This window comes from Parasteatoda tepidariorum, chromosome 2, assembly GCF_982258835.1.
Source record: "Parasteatoda tepidariorum strain Cologne lab strain chromosome 2, Ptep-v5.0, whole genome shotgun sequence".
NCBI classification, from domain to species: Eukaryota; Metazoa; Arthropoda; class Arachnida; order Araneae; family Theridiidae; genus Parasteatoda; species Parasteatoda tepidariorum.
In genome coordinates this window covers 99,923,672-99,945,497 of record NC_141756.1, presented here as the reverse complement: position 1 = coordinate 99,945,497, position 21,826 = coordinate 99,923,672, and the positions used below count along the sequence as shown (strand labels likewise).

Sequence of the window (21,826 nt, the reverse complement as noted above, 5' to 3'; positions counted from 1 at the left end):
TATTGAGCTACTTTTATGTGATATGGCTTACATCATTTTCTCCCTTTGAATCCAGCTTTATTGAGAACAACGAGTCCTACTTAAACCTAATTATTTCCGTACAAGGAGACCTAGTCAAACCTAATTAATTCTGTATAGAGCTTCTTCTATGTGATACTGCCTACATCACTTTTTACCCTTCCATCCAGTTATATCAAGAACAACGAGGGCTAGTTAACCTAATCAATTCCGTATTGAGCTACTTTTATGTGATACTAACTACATCATTTTTTACCCTATACATCCAGCTATCTCGAGAACAACGAGAGCTGCGACGACATAGTGATTGAGACACAGGGATTTCTGTATGACGTGGCAACGATATCGCAGAAAGTGGCAGAAGTAGAGATGCCGATACTTGCCATTCCACGAATACCATATGCAGTCCTCTTCACAATCGGAGGATGGAGTGGGGGTCCAACAAATGTTATAGAGACGTATGACGCAAAAGCAGATAGATGGATAAAGGTAAGATAACCCTTATTTTCCGAATTGCATGATTTAACGAGTTTTTCTGGTCTCTCATAAAAATGAAATCAAAAACCCTAATGGACGAATTATTGCAACTGCCGGAAAAAAAATCAGAAAAGGTTTAATATAACTAATTTCTGATAAATTGCATCCAGCAAAATATTGAGCTGCTAATATTTGAAAGAGCGTCGGTGCAGTCCAAGAAATTAATGTATTCTTTACAATCGATCCAAGCAAGAATCATCAAATCGAACCGAATAACTTATTTCGATTATAACTTTAAGTCTTCAAGGCAGATGAAATTACGTTGAGAAAAATGACTGTGGGAAACGACATCAGTCAGCTATGCCAAGCCAATCAGAATCAGGAAGCCTATGCCAAAGCAACCCAAGAATAAGATTGCTGTTGTTGCTGTTGTAGTTCATTTACGTCGCACTAGAGCTGCACAATAGGCTATTGGCGACGGTCTGGGAAACATTCCCGAGGATGATCCGAAGACATGCCATCACAATTTTGATCCTCTGCAGAGGGGATGGCACCCCCACTTCGGTAGCCCGACGACCTGCAAGCGAAGTCCAGCACTTAACGGTAGAACAGTTTTACGAAGACCAATACCGCACAAGAATAAGATTGTTGTTGTTGCTGTTGTAGTTTATTTACGTCACACTAGAGCTACACAATAGGCTATAGGCGACGGTCTGGGAAACACTCCTGAGGATGATCCGAAGACATGCCATCACATTTTTGATCCTCTGCAGAGGGGATGGCACCCCCACTTCGGTAGCCCGACGACCTGCAAGCGAAGTCCAGCACTTAACGGTAGAACAGTTTTACGAAGACCAATACCGCACAAGAATAAGATTGTTGTTGTTGCTGTTCTAGTTTATTTACGTCACACTAGAGCTACACAATAGGCTATAGGCGACAGTCTGGGAAACACTCCTGAGGATGATCCGAAGACATGCCATCACATTTTTGATCCTCTGCAGAGGGGATGGCACCCCCACTTCGGTAGCCCGACGACCTGCAAGCGAAGTCCAGCACTTAACGGTAGAACAGTTTTACGAAGACCAATACCGCACAAGAATAAGATTGTTGTTGTTGCTGTTGTAGTTTATTTACGTCACACTAGAGCTACACAATAGGCTATAGGCGACGGTCTGGGAAACACTCCTGAGGATGATCCGAAGACATGCCATCACATTTTTGATCCTCTGCAGAGGGGATGGCACCCCCACTTCGGTAGCCCGACGACCTGCAAGCGAAGTTCAGCACTTTACGGTAGAAAAGTTTAACGAGGACCATTACCGCACACCTTTGGTCTTCTACGCAGGGTGATCAAAGTGGTCACCCACCCGCACACTGACCGCAGCCAGTGATGCTTGACTTCGGTGATCTGCTGTTAGCCGTGTCCTAACGATCATTCCACTGCGGGACCCCAAGAATAAGAAGGGAGTACTAAGATTATTTTTCGAATTAAATTTAATTATTTTTGCTTCTCAACGTCTTACGAAAAATACTACAGAGAAAAATTCTTTATCTTATTTATCAAAGTCTCGCTTATCTTCCAGCATGCAATTTCGTGTTTTGCCTTGCAAAGTGTGCTTTAGACATTGATTAATTCATTCTGTCAAAATGAAATTAACTGCTGAAAGTTAATTGAAGACGAAAATGCGGAGATAACGGAAAGAAAAGAAATTAAAAAAAGGCCCAATCTCAGACAAAGAGAGAGATGTACTGCCTTCGCTAATCCCAATTTTTTCATCCTCAGAATTTACAATTTTTTAATATGAAAACACTTTTTCGGCCGTGCTTTAAGTAAGATCAGAAATGTTTTTTCTTTTGGACCACGGTTTTCGAAAAAAAACCTGGTTTTAAGAAAATAAAATTTCAACCACGATAAATTCATTAAATCGAGATTCGACTGTAATTTCAAAATGAAAACTGAGTGAATGATGTTGGGACGCTTTTGCTGGAAGGGAATAAAAACTCGAAAAGAGTTAAGACGAAAACAATTCTATATTTATAGGGTTTTTTTCTGTTTGCCTCATGCAAAATTGTTTTTGTTATTAACTCTGCTAGAGAGATGCACCAAAGAAATTTTTGGCATAAGTCTGAAATTCATCTCTTTGTGAAGATCGGGAGACAATACTGGACCATTCATGAATGGTCCAGGTTAATAATCCACAGCCATCATAATGACCATCTCTGAATATTAGTCCACAGCGGTCATAATGACATATGCATAACATGCATTACCATGCCCTGGTAACATGTATCGCATGACCATAATTTAAATTAGACTGAACTTGCGGTGTTTTGGTGGTATTTCTCACCATGTAGCGCAAATATGGATTAGCTCCATAAAACAAGTTCTTCGTGTAGACTAGTTTGATCCAGGAGCGGAGGTCATCTAGGTTGAGATCAAAATTATAAGATTATGGACGCATTATAAGATTATTACGTAAACTCAAAAATGGGTTCAACGCCTGTTTTAAAATGCAAAATAAACTCTTGAGTTAATTTTATATCCTCATTCATTTCTTCAACATCCTCCCTCACCTTTTTTTTCAACTTCTAAAACGCACTTTAAATGACTGTTTTGGTTTTTTAATCATATTAGTCTAAAGCCGTCTTAATTACATATGCATAAAATGAAACCGTGGTTACATGTATTGCATGACCGTAATTTAAATTAGACAGGATTGGTAAACGATATGTTAGACAAACACACATTTTGATGGCCAAATAAAGTAACTGCATAAATGTATTTTAAAGATAAATTGAAAAGGAATAAAGTTTGTTTCAGGTACGTATGACCGATCCCTTTGGTCCTCGAGCTTACCACAAACTGGCGGTCATCGGAACTGACATCTACGTCATCGGTGGCTTTGATGGTCTTAACTACTTCAACGACTGCCTTCGGTTTAATGTTGTCACTAAAGAATGGTCAGAAGTGGCTCCGATGCAATGCAAAAGGTAATAATCCTTCAAGGAACACTCTACGCGTTCAGCTAGAATTAAACTTTTCATGTTACCTTCGCTTTTGGGTAGCATAGGGATATTTTTGCACCAGTGGTAAAATATATGTAGTACCAATAAAACTAACGCTTGGAAGATTTCGAAAGTATAAAAAATAAAAACTTTTTTATTCATTTATTCAAAAAAAGTATAGAAATGAAAAATTAGGCAGATAATTGTTAAAGTAATTTTTCAATTTACATGTCACAAGAAAATGCTTCTAGCAATGTTTCTCTAATAAAACTTTTTGGTTGGAATGTAAGGTCTAGCACTGTTTGGTTGGAATGTAAAGTCTAGCAAATACAATCAGTTGAAGAAGTGTTTTAACTGATATCATTCATTAACTATTATTTATGTAACTTAATAATTTTATTTAATAAACTTTCAATATTATATTTTTATGAGAGTATCGATATAATGGGTTTTTTTTACCTTAAATATCCTCAACTTGAAAATTGTCATCTATTGTGAATAGTTTCAGAACCTTTGTTGAGATGAGTATGTTTTCGTAGGTGTTACGTAAGTGTAGCTTGTTTGAATAACGTTATATACGCGATAGGAGGCTATGATGGACATTATAGACAGAATACAGTGGAGAGATACGATATCAAAACAAATCAAGTAAGTTCTTTCAATTTCTCACTTCCATTTTGTTTCAGATTACTTCGATTTGAAATCCTGCTACCGTCATTTTAATAAGTTAACTGAAATTAACCGTCATTTTAATAACTATCTAACTAAAAATTTAAGATGAACATGAGAATTCTTGGCCATAGATGGCGCCACTGGAAAACAAGAACAATCGCACCCCTCCGCCTAAGCAGGCATACGTCAACAACAACAAGATGAACATATTTTTCAAAAAAGCAACATGCATCACAAGTAGTAGATGCAGAAATTTTCTGTATCTACTACTTGTTCTCTCTCTCTCTCTGTCTTTCTAAATATATATATATATATATATATATATATATATATATATATATATATATATATATATATATATATATATATATATATATATACATATATATATATATATATATATATATATATATATATATATATATATATATATATATATATATATATATATATATATATATATATATATATATATATATATATATATATATATATGGTGTTTTCAATAAAAGAAACAAATTAGATAATTTCTGAGCTCAAATCTGCTGTATTTCATAAGATATTAATGTTATTTTGTAATTCTGGTGAGTTTGAAGTGAAAATTTGCTTTTGTTATTTACAGATATATTGTTAAAAAAGGTGACATGGTTGCTAGATTTTGAATAACTCGCTTTTTTTGCAGTCTTGATTGGGCCCCTTTCCATTTGTTTACTACTGTTTGTTCGTGTTGCAAGCTGTGTACCATTTTACGTTAGTGTTAGCATATTGTTCGAGGAGCAAGATTAAGTTTAATAATAAGTAATCAAATACCACGTTTGCAAGAATCTTAACACAATGATCACGAGCCAAATGGCTTTAAAATACACCGGAAACAGTAACCCGGAAGTATAAGTGGCATACAGCTTGCAGCTCTTCCTAGTGTTGAGAACACCATCCATATACAGACAGATAGAGAGAGAGAAAGAGATTATTAATTATTAAGAGATTTCAACTAAGCAGTTATCAGTCCTTATATATAATATATTTTATAATCTAGAATTGATTCTTTTTTTTTATTAAAGTGGACATTTGTTGCCCCCATGAATGTTCAGCGGAGTGATGCGGATGCTACAACTTTGAACGATCGTATTTACGCTGTGGGTGGCTTCAGTGGCAATGAATGTTTGGCGTGCGGGGAATATTACGATCCGATTACTGACCAGTGGTCACTTTTAACTTCTATGAGTCAGAGAAGATCTGGAGTGTCTGTCATAGCTCACCGTGGTTGCATATTTGCTCTGGGTGGATTCAACGGTCTGTCAAGGCTTAAAGATGGGGAAAAGTATAATCCCTTAACAGATGAATGGTATAATATTGCAGAAATGAGTTATCCAAGAAGCAACTTTGCCGTCCAAGTGAGTATTCATTGCTTTAAACAATCCACAGAAAATCTTATCCCTAATGATGGAATCTTATCCTTAATAATTATCCCTAATTATCCCTAATAAAGGAATCTTATCCCTAATAATGTCACATAAAGGAAGGAGACTTTTGAATGGTTAACTTCATTGAGTGATGAACATTTGCGATAATTATTAACAGGAAGTAATAAACATTTAATCTTAAAATAAGGAAAAAATGGAGTGAGAAAAGAAAGGGTTCCGCTCTTAAGAAGGAGATAGTTTATATCAATATGCATGTAACTATAAAAATTTCCTATATATGGTAATAATTTCTCTAAATTATCAAAATTAAAATTTTATAATTAAAATTCGACCTTTTATTGATCATAAACTTTGAATTATCTAGTATAATATGATTATTTTGCGCACATCCAGTTTTGGTCCAATCCAAGGTAACTGTCTATCAAATGCGGTTCTGTACTAAAGTAAGAACGCACCGTAAAATACTCTATTTGCGGTTTTATTTTCATATTTTATAACCTGGCAAACTTGTTACGGAAATATTTAAAATCATTTTTGAAAAATGCCGGTAAAAGGAAGGACTTTTGAATTTGCTTCTCGGTTTATACGTTACATTTTGTGTTTTATTGTGTATTTTTCTTGAATTTTTATTTTCTATTTTTTACTTGATATGTTTTATTTTATATTTTTTGCTTAATATGTTTTATTTCTCTTTCCTTTTTTTATGTTTCTCACACTGTCGTATTGATATATTTTGCTTCAGCTATATCATATTAATACAATATCAGAAATCATTCAGATTTTGCAGACAATCGTGTGGGGTGATGAAGCGATTATATCTTTTCTCATTTTGCTTTTCGGCTTTCTTAAAAGTTCTTTTAAAAATATAAGACATTTAACTTTCTAATATATATATATATAAACACAAAGAAGAAGAATAGAAGAAAATTAAATAGAAAAATTTTAATAGGAAAACGTAAAGGTCTTCATCAGGACACATCCTTTACAATAAATGCGATATTTCTGAATAAGGAATATATATATATATATATATATATATATATATATATATATATATATATATATATATATATATATATATATATATATATATATATATATATATATATATATATCTTTGGTGTAGGTATTGGATGGAATGATCTTTGTAATTGGTGGATTTGATGGGGCGACAACGATCGGCAAAGTGGAATGCTATGATGATCGTGAAAACGAGTGGTACGAAGCAACATCTATGAATACTTCTCGGTCTGCCCTGGCCGCGAGTGTGTTGCCGAGGCTGCCTAATGTCGACGATTATATCTACAAGAATAGGAGTGGACTCTTGGAAGAGTTACGTCTGAAAGTGAGACATCAAACAGAAGGATCTAGAAATCGATACAATGCTTTTATGGATTATGGAGAACTCAGATTAGGCAAGTGTTTCGCCATTTTTTTTAAAGAAACTATTATTTTTTCGGAGACTCAGTCTTTTTAAAGCTTATAAAATAGGTTTTAAAAAGGATTTTTCATCCCTTAACAAATTCGTGTTAGTCCAAATGGACATGCGATGCCGGTTATAATTTTCTTTTCAATCATTTATAAATGTACAATATTATATTACGTTTTTCGGTTCTTTATATATTAGTTTAATACTCGTTCTTAGAACAGGGTAAAAATAATTAACACTTTCCTTTAGATGACAAATACGAGTATGTGTTTCTGGTATAGTTTTTGCAAAAATAACAAAATCGTAATGCTTTTCTTTTTTTTCCTGCCGGTCAGTGAGGTAAACTGGGTTCGAATCCCAACGATGGCTGGTCGATATAAATTTCGCATCTGGCTTGTACCGACCACAGTAATGACGTAAAATATCCTCAGTGGTAGACGAATCATGGATTAGAGTCCCCTGGCCGTCAGGCTAATTGTGGGATTTTTCGTGGTTTTCCTCTCTATGTAACGCAACTGAGGGTTAGTTTCATCAAACATTTTCCGAAAAGGCGAATTTCTCCATATATTCGATCCAGGAGTTCCCTTCTCTTCTGGATCATATTCAAAATTATAAAGCTACGGAGTTGAACATTACCAGTCGTAAACCCAAATATTGGGTCTACTGTTCAACGGTGGCTATAATCATTATTACTGGCAGTCTACAGTTCACTTACTTTCTTATGTTCATATCACTATTATTAATTTATGATGCTCGTCTATGAAGACTAAAGTAAAAAGGAAAATAAAAATTCACTGAAAATTAATAAATATACCATCTTTTCTTTCACTTATTTCTTTCCCTTTTCAATTTATTTATTTTGTTTCGTCAGGTTGACAGTGAGCGGAATGTTATAGTTGAAGCTCCGAGACACATGAAGAAAGATGCTATTACCTTTGAATCTAGCATGTAGAGGCTGAAGTTATAGAGAAGAATAAAAATCAGCAAAAACTGTTAAACGGCCTACAATCATTTCATTTGAAGTAAAACGTAAAATAAAACATCAAATCTAAAAATAACTGCTCTATTTTCTTTGTAGTGTATCTACCACTACAAAAATTCAATTCTGTTGTTGTTTCTAATGCCACTTGCCACACGGACAAGCCTGCTTGTTGAAACCGAGCAATTTAAGACAGAGTTTGCCTTTCTTTTTTTTCAGTGGCGCCATCCAACGGCCAAGAATTCGTCTTCAGCCACACGCACGTCACTGCCCGTTTTATAGGGCGGACCCATTCACACATCCATTCATTCATCCACATGTCGTAATTTTGACCTGAATCGGAAAACGATCGCTCTCCAATCCAGTACCCCCAGAGGTATTGATTTGTTATGGGAACATGGAGGACTTTGCGACTCGACAGATTTAGCGTGCATTAGTCACCATTTACTAAACGGGGAGTCTTCAGCCGGCGGGGCTCGAACCCACGACCACTTTTTCACAGATGAATGTCGATCAACATTCATCGATATGACTCTCCCCACATTGGTGACCTTTGGGCGTGATGTGAACATGCCTACCTTGGCAGCACTGCCCACTACGATTTGAACACGATGAATAGTCCGCATTGAACAGTTGACTTGCTGTTTGTGACTGCGACTTTGTCCTCCTCACGCTGTTGCTTCTCAGTTTCGATCACACGCGACGTACAATGTAAACACTCGACTACTAGGGGCAACACGAGAGCGACCTCGACCGTGAACTTAATACAGCTTTCACAATCAACACTCTAAAAAGTACGGTGATCTTAATACAACTCTCCGGGGTTTTCACACAACTGCTATAAATCAACTAGTGGTATCCGTTCATCGAATTCTATCTCAGATATAATTCCGGTGTAAATTTTTTTCTTAATTTATTATTCAAATTGAAGCTCTCTTCCTCACACTTTAAAATTCACATCCTGTCTTTTCATCTATTTTTAGTTCAATTATGTATTAATTACCATTTTGTCGGTTACCCCATTAACAAACTCGTGAGAAAGACTTTTTCCCTAGCCCTATTTAATAGACCAATTCTATATAACCATAGACCGATATAATAGTCCTATATTATATATATAATAGACCAATTTTAAGAAAGATTTTCTTTATTCCTTAAAACGAAACATTTTACGGATTTACTTTGCAAGATTTTCTCTAACTTTTATTGAGAAGCACAGTGATTTTGTGTCACTTTGATAACTCACTCGAGTTATTATTTAATAAATTTTGCGCTCCCTGGCAAACCAACACCTAGAAGTATGAAGGCCTCAGCACGGATCAATTTAGTAGTCCGATGTGACGAAGTTAACTGCGCAGTTGATGAAAAATAAGAAAGATGTCATTACGTTCGGGGTACTAAGCTGCGCAGTGGTTAAAAATACGTCACATGTCATTACGTTTGGACTACTAAAGGATATTTATGGTAACCCGTGCAGAGGCCTACTCTTTTCTAGGAGGTGTTGGGCAAACTCCTCAAACTCCCTGGCAACATCTGTTATTTTTCGCCCTTCTTCGATCTTTTCAATAATTCGGCCACGCTTAAAATCATCTAAGTGATATCGTGAAGACATGCCGAAAATTTCAAGTTCGTCAACTAAATCTTTCCTGTAAAACTTTGACTTGAAACAACAACTCTCCACACGCGTCAAAACCTTTAAAGCTCTTATCAGCGCTATCACGTGATGAACAGACGTGGGAAAAAAATTTGCATACGCATACCTCTTCTTGCTATGTCCCGCACTTATTCTAATTTTCCACATTTTGCTTCCTTTCATTTTGTGGTTGCTATGGATGATAGCGTTATTCGTCCTTAGCAATTGTATACGCACGTATACGCACTCATACGCGAATGAGATTACGTCCGCTAAAGTCAGGTTTTATATACAGTCGCTGGCCAAATTATTAGACGCACTATAAGATTCTATGTAAAATCTTAATTATCAGGTAATACTATACAGCTTTATTGTTTTTACGAGGCTGAAACCGGTTTGCACTTGTTTACGTTCGTATATCAATGTGTTAACATTTGTAATGCAATACATTCAAAATAAATTCAAATGGGAAGTACATAAAAAAATCTCCTGAATAAAAACCCATTACATGTATGTTTAAATATAAAAGTATTGCATGCAAACTCGTGCAAAACATGTTATCATTAAAACACTACAGTGCGTCTTATAATTTGATCTAATTATTATAATATACTAAAATAATACATGATATAATAAATATTCTATATTTACTTAATATATCGCCTAATTTATCCAATCGTCATATCTATATTACATAAAACGCTAATACGTACTATTGATGCGTTAGCGGAGTAGCACAGTATTGAGTGAAAGTGTTAACTCACATAAAGAAACTTGAAGATTTAAACATTTCTTTATTTCATACAGTACCATCTCGATACAGCGTACAACTGAAGATATTTAAACATAAATATATCTTAACAAAAATGTTGGTACGTCACCGGAAACAACAGCACAGTGACGTGACATAGTGAAGAGACAAGACAGGAAGTCGACAAGAACACATGCTTACAACAATGCATGCTTTATATACAGATTCCATAATCATATGCACGGATGACGTCACTTACGTTATCTGAAAAGAAAATGTCTGTTGCCACCACACGACCGAAACTTAATTCTGTTAACTTAATGTATTCAGAGGAGTAACAAACCACTCCAACATACGGCCCCACGGTCGTGTGATCTATATCAGAGAAAAATATATTATTCACAACTTCTTTAAATTTATTACCCATTAATGGTTTTGTTAGGAAATCTGCTAAGTTATTCTTAGAATGAATAAAAGCTAATTCTACTAGATTTTCTTCAATAAGTTGTCGAATAAATTTATATCGAATATCTATATGTTTTGTCTTAAAGTTTTCACAATTATTTCTAGAGAAATGTATAGCAGCCTGATTATCACAAAAAACTTTTGGTACAATTTTGTCAGGCAGAATACTAAGTTCATTAATTACTCTAGAAAACCAAACTGTTTCTTTCATACTTTCACATAAGGCAACAAATTCAGATTCCATTGAGCTAAGGGCAATACATTTTTGTTTACTTGAACGCCAACTAAAAATTACATCTCCAAATTTTATTAAATATCCACTAGTTGAATGGCGATTACTTAAACTACAGCCCCAATTAGCATCAGAAAAACAAATTAAATTTAAATTATTAGCTTTACTTAAATTAATTTTATAATCCTTAGTGTTAAATACATAATTCATTATATCAACCACGATTTTCCAATGTTCGAACGTATAACCATTAGAAAATTGAGACATCAAATTTACTGAAAAACTTATATCAGGTCTCATACGATCAGCTAAAAAGGTTAAACAGCCGATTAATGTTCGATATGGAAATCGTTTCATTAAGTCGTTTTCAACAATATCACTTTCATTTATTTTTTCAGGAAGTTTACATCCGAGTTTTATCGGAAGACTAACATTAGACTTTGGAAGTTCTTTAAATTTTATCCTTAATTTCTCAATATACGTATTTTGATGCATTAATAAAGCACCATTGTTCATATCAAAATTTACACCTAACAAATATTTTACCTGACCTAATTCAGTTAATTCTAATTTACTTTTAATTAGTGAAATAGCATTATTAACATCAATTTGTGTTTTACCAAAAATTACAATATCATCAACATACACAATTAAAATAGTATTCTTACATTTATAAACACAATTTAACCATTTTAATTTCTCAAATTTTAAATCCTTAAATATACCATCAAGTTCAAAGTTCCAATATCGACTACTTTGATGTAGCCCGTATAAGGATTTATGCAATAAATAAACTTTACCTTCATGACCTTTAACAATATATCCTGGAGGTTGTTTAACATATACAGGTTCCGATAAATTACCATACAAGTATGCAGACTTTACATCGACTTGATAATGACACCAGTTTAACATTGATACTAATAAAATAAATAACAATTTAATAATTGAAAAGTTAACAACAGGAGAAAATGTTTCTCCATAATCAATACCTGCTCTTTGTTTAAAACCCAAAGCAACAAGTCTAGCTTTGTATTTCTTAGGTTTATTATTTTCATCACGTTTAACAGTGTAAACCCATTTAGTGCCTATCACTTTAGTGTGTTTAGGAAGATCTACTAACTCCCACACTTTGCGTTTTTCAATCATTTTGAGTTCTTCACTCATAGCAAAATCCCATTTTTCTTTATCTTTGCAAATTTGTGTATCCTCAAATGTTTTGGGAAATTCAGAAAAATGACACTCGTATTCGAAATCTTCATTTGAATTTAAATCTTCCTCACTACTTGAACTTTTAGTTACGTTATTAGGATGTTTACTTTTTGCTTTAAATGAAAATTTCTCAGGTTCAAAAGAGAGTTTGTTTTTCTCACAATATTTTTTAACATCATTTAAAGATCTAAGTCTTAGTTTACTTGAAGGAGGATAATAAAATACATCTATTCTTTTACTTTTAGTTCTTGGACATTCTTTCCTTTCCCACTTTTCGATATCAATAGGACTTAATTTATCTAACGCTGTTTTATCATTACTAGATTCATTATCAAAGTTATCTAGCTCGTTTCTCAAATTTAGGTTGAATTTAACATATTCAAATGATTTATTTTTCCCAAATAAAGTTTCTACACCCTTTTTGGTTTCATCAATACTAACATGAATTGTTTCAATTACTTTCCTATCGTTCGGAATAAAAATTCTGTACCCTTTGGTTCGTACAGCATATCCTACAACAATTCCAAGTTTAGCTCTAGGTTGAAGTTTATTTCGATTAATTTTGGGAATATGTACATAAGCTAGTGATCCAAAAATTTTAAAGTGTCTTACTGAAGGTTTAAAACCTGACCATATTTCAATTGGACTTAAATGATTAGTTAGTTTATGCTCGCATCTGTTTTTGGTATGCACGAAAGCTAACAAGGCTTCCCCCCAAAATTTGGGTTGTAACCCACTATCATGTAACATTGCTCTTACTGCGTCCATTGCACTTCTATTAAATTTTTCTGCTATCCCGTTCATTTCTGGAGTATATACATTAGTCCTTTCTATTCTAATTCCGAGATTGCTTAAGAACTTTTCAAATTCTTTATGGCAAAACTCTAGCCCGTTATCAGTTCTGACACATTTTAACTTAAGATTAATTTCCCTTTCACACTTAGCTAAATATTTCTTAAAACATTCGAAAACTTCGGTTTTACTGTTTATAACATATACATCAACTTTACGAGAAAAATCATCAATACAAGATAAGAAATATTTGTTACCACCTAAAGAGTTTACGGGAGAAGGTCCCCATAAATCACAATGCACTTTTTCTAAACAAGTTTTAGTAGTTCTATGATAAATACGATTTCGTTTTAAAGATACCCTAGTAGATTTGGCAATTTTACAACTAGTACAATTTTCGTTTTTACTTTTACTTAAGTTTTCAATGCCTTTTACTACATTATTTTTACTCATACTTTGAATTAATGGCATATTCACATGACAGAATCGTCTGTGTACAATATCTAAATTTAAAGTTGAAATTAAAGCTATATTCTTACTATCAAGACTTTCGTTAAGTTCATCTTTAAATTTTGTTGGATATCCATTCAAAATATACAATTTATCTTTTCTATTTACAGTAAACATATAATTATGAAATTTATCAAAAATTACCATTTTATTGCGGCCCCATTCAACATAGTTACCAGCAATATCAATTTTCGCTCCACTAATCAAATTACGCCTCATGTTGGGCACATATAGAACATTTTTTAAAGTAATTTCCACCTTACCTTTAATGTCCAATATAGTAAAGTCAATATCTCCTACACCAATGGCAATTGTTGAGCTATTTGTGTCACCAACTAGAACCTCTGTCGGTGTAATCTCTTTATACCAGGAGAACCATTCTCTTTCTTTACAGATGTGAGATGTTGCTGCAGTATCTACTAAAAATTCTCCTATGAATTGATTAGTATTAGACGATTCCACAGACATAGATTCAAATTTTTCATTCAGGCTTGAATAGTCTTTTTCACATAAAAAGCTTTCTTTTGACGTTGCACATTCACTTTCTTGTAGCATTTATCCTCAGTGTGACCCAATTTTTCACAGAACTTGCATACTACAGAACGACGAGGATTTGTTACTTCGGTTTTCTTGTTACGCTCCAGACTGCTTCCACTGAAGTTTTTCTTATTCTCTGCTTGTCTTTTATAATCACCCTTTTGAACTTTAGTTGAATAAGCATCATTCACAAACGTAATTTTATTTTCGTCTTTTTGTTTCAGTTCAATCCTTCCAGATTCCGTAATTAGTTGCTTAGTAATTGAATCGATCGTAAATTCTTCATCTTTTACTCTGTAAAGAATCTGTACCAAATTATCATATTCAGAAGGCAGATATCTTATCAGCTGAAAACACACTAATATTGGAGGCAATTTAAATCCAGCATCCTCAATTTGTTTATTCTTCTCCAACATTCTTTTGCTATATATTCCGATCGTTTCTTCGTCGGGTGAAAATCTTGTGCTAAAGAAATCATCGACTAAACCAGCCAGACGAGCTCTCGACGTAGGTTCAAAGTTTACTTTCAGCGTTTCCCAAGCTGTCTTCCCGTCTTCGGTATCAGCAATCAGGGATTGGTATTTTCGCTCGATTCCCATGTAAATTGTCGTATAGGCTCGTTGTTTTCGTAGAAGATAGGCCAATTTGTCTCTTTCAGCTGCTGTATCATCAAGTGGTATTTCTTTTCCAGTTATAAAGTCCCAGCATCCTTTTTCCATCAACAAAACTTTCATGTCAATTTTCCAGCTTCCATAATTAAAATCTCCGAGCTTTGGAAAGGCAAAAACTGTTCCATCAGTAGACTCAGCCATATTGAAAATTGAAGACTTATTTCCACTTTTCACTCCTTATTAGACTATTTATTCCATATTCCAGACCAAAGGTTTGCGGGTTCGAAGGCCCATAACCAACTATTGATGCGTTAGCGGAGTAGCACAGTATTGAGTGAAAGTGTTAACTCACATAAAGAAACTTGAAGATTTAAACATTTCTTTATTTCATACAGTACCATCTCGATACAGCGTACAACTGAAGATATTTAAACATAAATATATCTTAACAAAAATGTTGGTACGTCACCGGAAACAACAGCACAGTGACGTGACATAGTGAAGAGACAAGACAGGAAGTCGACAAGAACACATGCTTACAACAATGCATGCTTTATATACAGATTCCATAATCATATGCACGGATGACGTCACTTACGTTATCTGAAAAGAAAATGTCTGTTGCCACCACACGACCGAAACTTAATTCTGTTAACTTAATGTATTCAGAGGAGTAACAAACCACTCCAACACGTACGTATGTATCAATAAAACCGATGATATTTCTTTTCTCGCGCTGGCAACAGTTTTCATTTTTAATTGATTGGATTCGGCGCGCAAGAGCACGTAGTGAGCATCATCTATTATATATAATTCTCTTACGTGGCTCCCAAATTTTGGCTGTATTTCTTTTCAGCCGGTGGCAACGTTTGCTTTGTTTTGAAAACACCAAAGCATTCTGCCTTTTAATGATGTGTTTCTGATCTAATATATATAATTCTCTTACGTGGCTCCCAAATTTTGTCTGAAGTACTTTGTACAACTAAATAAAATTCTTTTCACAACAGTTAAATATTTACTTTATTTTCTTCATTCATAGAGAAAACAGTCGGCAAAGGATTCTGTTAGGTTAAAAAACATTTCGCTAAAAAAATAACGAATTCTAAAAGAAATAAAAATAAACAACTTAGAAAATAAAAATGCTGTTGCCAGCCATAGAATTTTTTGAAAGTTAACTTAGCAACATAAATCAAAATGACATAGAAGCGCAACTAGATCAAAATTATGATACCTGAGCGCTTTACGTAACAAATCCTTCAATTCTAAAAGTGTTGTATCGCCAAATGCCCAAATTAACAATTGTGTTCTAAAAGAAATTCTATAAAAAGTTTTATATAAAAGAAATTTATTCTACAATTGCTTCTTGAAGAACTTGGCTCATTGATTAAAAATATTGTTTTAATTTTACAGTACTAACTTTACTTCTACTTTCATTATTGCTATGACTCTCTTTCATTACATTTTACAACTTCATGCTAAATTTGAGGACTTTAAGTTGTTTTGTGGTTGAATACTGACATTTAGAAATGTGTACATAAAAAAATAATATTTAGAGGTTAAGAGTTGCCTCAGAAAAATTTGAATTGTTGACATTGAACTTAACAATGGAAACAATCGTTTTTATGAAAAATTGAATTGTATTGTTGACATCAAAACTAAAAATATTATGTTTCAACTTAACAATACTACCTTAATTTATACTTTAGAATTGCCTCGGAGAAATTTGAATTGTTAGCAATGACTTAAACAAAAAGTTTTATTTTAACTATCAAATACTATATTATAATTTTAACTTTTTCTATGACTATACTCATTTTCTTACTCTTTTCTTTGTTTTTTATAAATTTTCTTTTTTTGTGATAAAATAAAAAACTTATAGTTGTTCTGCTTCTGAACACTGATGAAAACACAAAATGATGGGCTTCATCAACAATCAAAAATATATACATTTATTTTAGAAATTCTATATTATTAAGGGGGCGCCCTTCAGAGAATTAAAAATACAAAATTATCTTCATCAAAGCCGATGCTTTACATCCGGCGTTCAGTGGCAGACAACTACACTGCTGGACAATTGCTAAGGACGGATCACAAATTGCAATGTAGCGTAACATTAAGCGAGACATGAGTCCTAGTAGAATAAAATATAGTTGCCACACTGTTCAGACATTAGAATAAAGAATATTCATTGTTCTGGAAAGTACAAAAGCTATGAAACATCTGAAAGAAAAAAAATGTTAATTTGATGCAGCGTACGGAAAAATGGAACAATGCATCTAAATGTCAGCAGGCAACTTGAAGAAAGGTGTCAGTACGGGATATGTCCACCGTGGAGTGTCACACGTCGTATCATACTTTGCACAACATTATCCAGCAGCTGTTGAGGCAATTTATCCCATTCCTCTGTCAGTGCACGGATGAGGGTGTTCTTGTTTGTCGGAGGATAATTTCGACCAGCAAGAGTCCTCCCCAAAGCATCCCAAACATTTTCAATGGGGTTTAGATCTGGAGAACGTGATGGCCATACGAAGCGTTGAATACCCTCGCTGTCTAGACAATCCTGAACAGCGAGTGTTCGATGACATGTTGCGTTGTCGTCCATAAAAACAAATTTTTCACAGACAGCACCACGGAAAAGACGAACATTGATGAAGTTCTACTTCCTCATGTTCGTCTTTTCCGTTCGTCATGTTCGTCATTCGCAACCACATGTAGGCGAGTGCGGCCATTGATCATGATGCCGGCCCACACCATGACACTGCATGTCGGATATCGGTCCCTTTCCTGGATATTTTCTGGACGATAACCAGTACCACTCTCGCGCCAGATCAGTTGGCGTCTACAATCCGATGACAGACTGAACCTACTCTCATCTGAGAATAGTACGCATAGCCAGTCCTGTTCAGTCCAATTGTGATGCTCACGACACCGTTGCAAATGGGCAGTACGGTGCTGTCTGGTTAATGGGACACACACAACAGATCTGCGGGCGTATAGTCCTACTCCCCTCAAACGTCTGGCAACAGTTTTTTGGGAGATCTGCTTTCCTGTGGCAGCAAGAAACTGATTTGCCACCTGCTGAGCTGTGGCGCGCCTGTTCCTTTTTGCTGATAGGACGATGCATCTGTCTTCTGCAGGCGTCGTACTTCTAACGCGACCTCCCCCGTGCCGCCTACTACACATTCCAGTAGTTTTAAATGATTTCCACAGCCGTGAAACAACGCTGTGAACGATGTCGAACTCCCTGGGAACATCTGTTATTTTTCGCCATTCTTCGATCTTACCAATAATTCGGCCACGCTTAAAATCATCTAAGTTATATCGGGATGCCGAAAATTTCAAGTTCGTCAACTAAATCTTTCCTGTAAAACTTTGACTTGAAGCAACAGCTCTCCACACGCGTCAAAACCTTTAAAGCTCTTATCAGCGCTATCACGTGTTGAACAGACGTGGAAAGAAAATTTGCATACTCATACCTCTTCTTACTATATCCCGCACTTATTCAAATTTTCCACATTTTGCTTCCTTTCATTTTGTGGTTGCTATGGATGATAGTGTTATCCGTCCTTAGCAATTGTCCAGCAGTGTATTTCATATTGTTTTACAACACATGGCTTTAGCTCTCTGGTGGGAAAGACTTTGAAACAAAACTTACAACAGTTACTTTTCTCAACAACTGAAATTTAGAATAGTGTGATTAAGAAAAATATGTGAACTGTTTGCAATTTCAAATTAATATTGAAATGCACAGGTTTAGAATTTTCTACAGTGAAAAGTTTTCGGAACTTCAGTATTAAAAAAAGTATACAAAAACTAGACGTTAAGAACGTATCCAATGAGCGAGCAAAGCGAGCATTGGATTGCGAAGCAATTCGAAATGAGCTGTGAAAACAGTTCCGGGGGTTGGTGAGCGCCAGCGAGCAGGGGGCGAAGCCTCCTAGTATTATATAAAACGCTAATACGTACGTATGTATCAATAAAACCGACCATATTTCTTTTCTCGCGTTGGCAACAGTTTTCATTTTTAATTGATAAGCTTCGACGCGCAAGAGCACGTAGTGAGCATCATCTATATTATATAAAACGCTAATACGTACGTATATATGTATCAATAAAACCGACGATATTTCTTTTCTCGCGCTGGCAACAGTTTTCATTTTTAATTGATTGGATTCGGCGCGCAAGAGCACGTAGTGAGCAAAATTAAGGTTTAGAATTGCTTCGGAGAAATTTGAATTGTTAACAATGACTTAAACAAAAAGTTTTATTTTCACTGATAAATACTATATTATAATTTTAACTTTTTCTATGACTATACTCATTTTCTTACTCTTTGTTTTTCGTACATTTTATATTTTTGTGATAAAATAAAGAACTTATAGTTGTTCTGCTTCTGAACACTGATGAAAACACAAAATGATGGGCTTCATCAACAATCAAAAATATATACATTTATTTTACAAATTCCATTTTAGGGTGGCGCCATTCAGAGAATTAAAAATACAAAATTATCTTCATCAAAGCCGATGCTTTACATCCGGCGTTCAGTGGCAGACAACTACACTGCTGGACAATTGCTAAGGACGGATCACAAATTGCAATGTAGCGTAACATTAAGCGAGACATGAGTCCTAGTAGAATAAAATATAGTTGCCACACTGTTCAGACATTAGAATAAAGAATATTCATTGTTCTGGAAAGTACAAAAGCTATGAAACATCTGAAAGAAAAAAAATGTTAATTTGATGCAGCGTACGGAAAAATGGAACAATGCATCTAAATGTCAGCAGGCAACTTGAAGAAAGGTGTCAGTACGGGATATGTCCACCGTGGAGTGTCACACGTCGTATCATACTTTGCACAACATTATCCAGCAGCTGTTGAGGCAATTTATCCCATTCCTCTGTCAGTGCACGGATGAGGGTGTTCTTGTTTGTCGGAGGATAATTTCGACCAGCAAGAGTCCTCCCCAAAGCATCCCAAACATTTTCAATGGGGTTTAGATCTGGAGAACGTGATGGCCATACGAAGCGTTGAATACCCTCGCTGTCTAGACAATCCTGAACAGCGAGTGTTCGATGACATGTTGCGTTGTCGTCCATAAAAACAAATTTTTCACAGACAGCACCACGGAAAAGACGAACATTGATGAAGTTCTACTTCCTCATGTTCGTCTTTTCCGTTCGTCATGTTCGTCATTCGCAACCACATGTAGGCGAGTGCGGCCATTGATCATGATGCCGGCCCACACCATGACACTGCATGTCGGATATCGGTCCCTTTCCTGGATATTTTCTGGACGATAACCAGTACCACTCTCGCGCCAGATCAGTTGGCGTCTACAATCCGATGACAGACTGAACCTACTCTCATCTGAGAATAGTACGCATAGCCAGTCCTGTTCAGTCCAATTGTGATGCTCACGACACCGTTGCAAATGGGCAGTACGGTGCTGTCTGGTTAATGGGACACACACAACAGATCTGCGGGCGTATAGTCCTACTCCCCTCAAACGTCTGGCAACAGTTTTTTGGGAGATCTGCTTTCCTGTGGCAGCAAGAAACTGATTTGCCACCTGCTGAGCTGTGGCGCGCCTGTTCCTTTTTGCTGATAGGACGATGCATCTGTCTTCTGCAGGCGTCGTACTTCTAACGCGACCTCCCCCGTGCCGCCTACTACACATTCCAGTAGTTTTAAATGATTTCCACAGCCGTGAAACAACGCTGTGAACGATGTCGAACTCCCTGGGAACATCTGTTATTTTTCGCCATTCTTCGATCTTACCAATAATTCGGCCACGCTTAAAATCATCTAAGTTATATCGGGATGCCGAAAATTTCAAGTTCGTCAACTAAATCTTTCCTGTAAAACTTTGACTTGAAGCAACAGCTCTCCACACGCGTCAAAACCTTTAAAGCTCTTATCAGCGCTATCACGTGTTGAACAGACGTGGAAAGAAAATTTGCATACTCATACCTCTTCTTACTATATCCCGCACTTATTCAAATTTTCCACATTTTGCTTCCTTTCATTTTGTGGTTGCTATGGATGATAGTGTTATCCGTCCTTAGCAATTGTCCAGCAGTGTATTTCATATTGTTTTACAACACATGGCTTTAGCTCTCTGGTGGGAAAGACTTTGAAACAAAACTTACAACAGTTACTTTTCTCAACAACTGAAATTTAGAATAGTGTGATTAAGAAAAATATGTGAACTGTTTGCAATTTCAAATTAATATTGAAATGCACAGGTTTAGAATTTTCTACAGTGAAAAGTTTTCGGAACTTCAGTATTAAAAAAAGTATACAAAAACTAGACGTTAAGAACGTATCCAATGAGCGAGCAAAGCGAGCATTGGATTGCGAAGCAATTCGAAATGAGCTGTGAAAACAGTTCCGGGGGTTGGTGAGCGCCAGCGAGCAGGGGGCGAAGCCTCCTAGTATTATATAAAACGCTAATACGTACGTATGTATCAATAAAACCGACCATATTTCTTTTCTCGCGTTGGCAACAGTTTTCATTTTTAATTGATAAGCTTCGACGCGCAAGAGCACGTAGTGAGCATCATCTATATTATATAAAACGCTAATACGTACGTATATATGTATCAATAAAACCGACGATATTTCTTTTCTCGCGCTGGCAACAGTTTTCATTTTTAATTGATTGGATTCGGCGCGCAAGAGCACGTAGTGAGCAAAATTAAGGTTTAGAATTGCTTCGGAGAAATTTGAATTGTTAACAATGACTTAAACAAAAAGTTTTATTTTCACTGATAAATACTATATTATAATTTTAACTTTTTCTATGACTATACTCATTTTCTTACTCTTTGTTTTTCGTACATTTTATATTTTTGTGATAAAATAAAGAACTTATAGTTGTTCTGCTTCTGAACACTGATGAAAACACAAAATGATGGGCTTCATCAACAATCAAAAATATATACATTTATTTTACAAATTCCATTTTAGGGTGGCGCCATTCAGAGAATTAAAAATACAAAATTATCTTTAGCGATGCCGATGCTTTACATCCGGCGTTCAGTGGCAGACTACTATTTCATATTGTTTT

General features: G+C 35.2%; 2 protein-coding genes across 2 annotated transcripts in view; one reads left to right on the top strand and one right to left on the bottom strand.

Moving 5' to 3' along the window:
- Positions 1 to 8,079, top strand: part of LOC107443214 (kelch-like protein 10) — a 23,625-nt gene extending 15,546 nt beyond the window's left edge. Inside the window, exons 8-13 of the mRNA XM_087157863.1 lie at positions 288 to 507; positions 3,320 to 3,489; positions 4,044 to 4,152; positions 5,238 to 5,570; positions 6,727 to 7,015; positions 7,901 to 8,079. Coding sequence (XP_087013989.1) covers positions 288 to 507; positions 3,320 to 3,489; positions 4,044 to 4,152; positions 5,238 to 5,570; positions 6,727 to 7,015; positions 7,901 to 7,905 — 1,126 coding nt within the window. The 3' untranslated portion in view covers positions 7,906 to 8,079. The remainder of the gene's footprint in view (positions 1 to 287; positions 508 to 3,319; positions 3,490 to 4,043; positions 4,153 to 5,237; positions 5,571 to 6,726; positions 7,016 to 7,900) is intronic.
- Positions 8,080 to 14,088: 6,009 nt separating this feature from the next.
- LOC147815951 (uncharacterized) lies at positions 14,089 to 14,952 on the bottom strand. Its single transcript, XM_087156662.1, has one exon. The coding sequence runs from the start codon at positions 14,950 to 14,952 to the stop codon at positions 14,089 to 14,091; it is 864 nt and encodes a 287-aa protein (XP_087012788.1).
- Between the last annotated feature and the right edge of the window lie 6,874 nt (positions 14,953 to 21,826).

Bases quoted from the DNA above. Each gene is read 5' to 3' on its own strand.
- LOC147815951 (XM_087156662.1), bottom strand. From the start codon at position 14,952: ATGGCTGAGTCTACTGATGGAACAGTTTTTGCCTTTCCAAAGCTCGGA.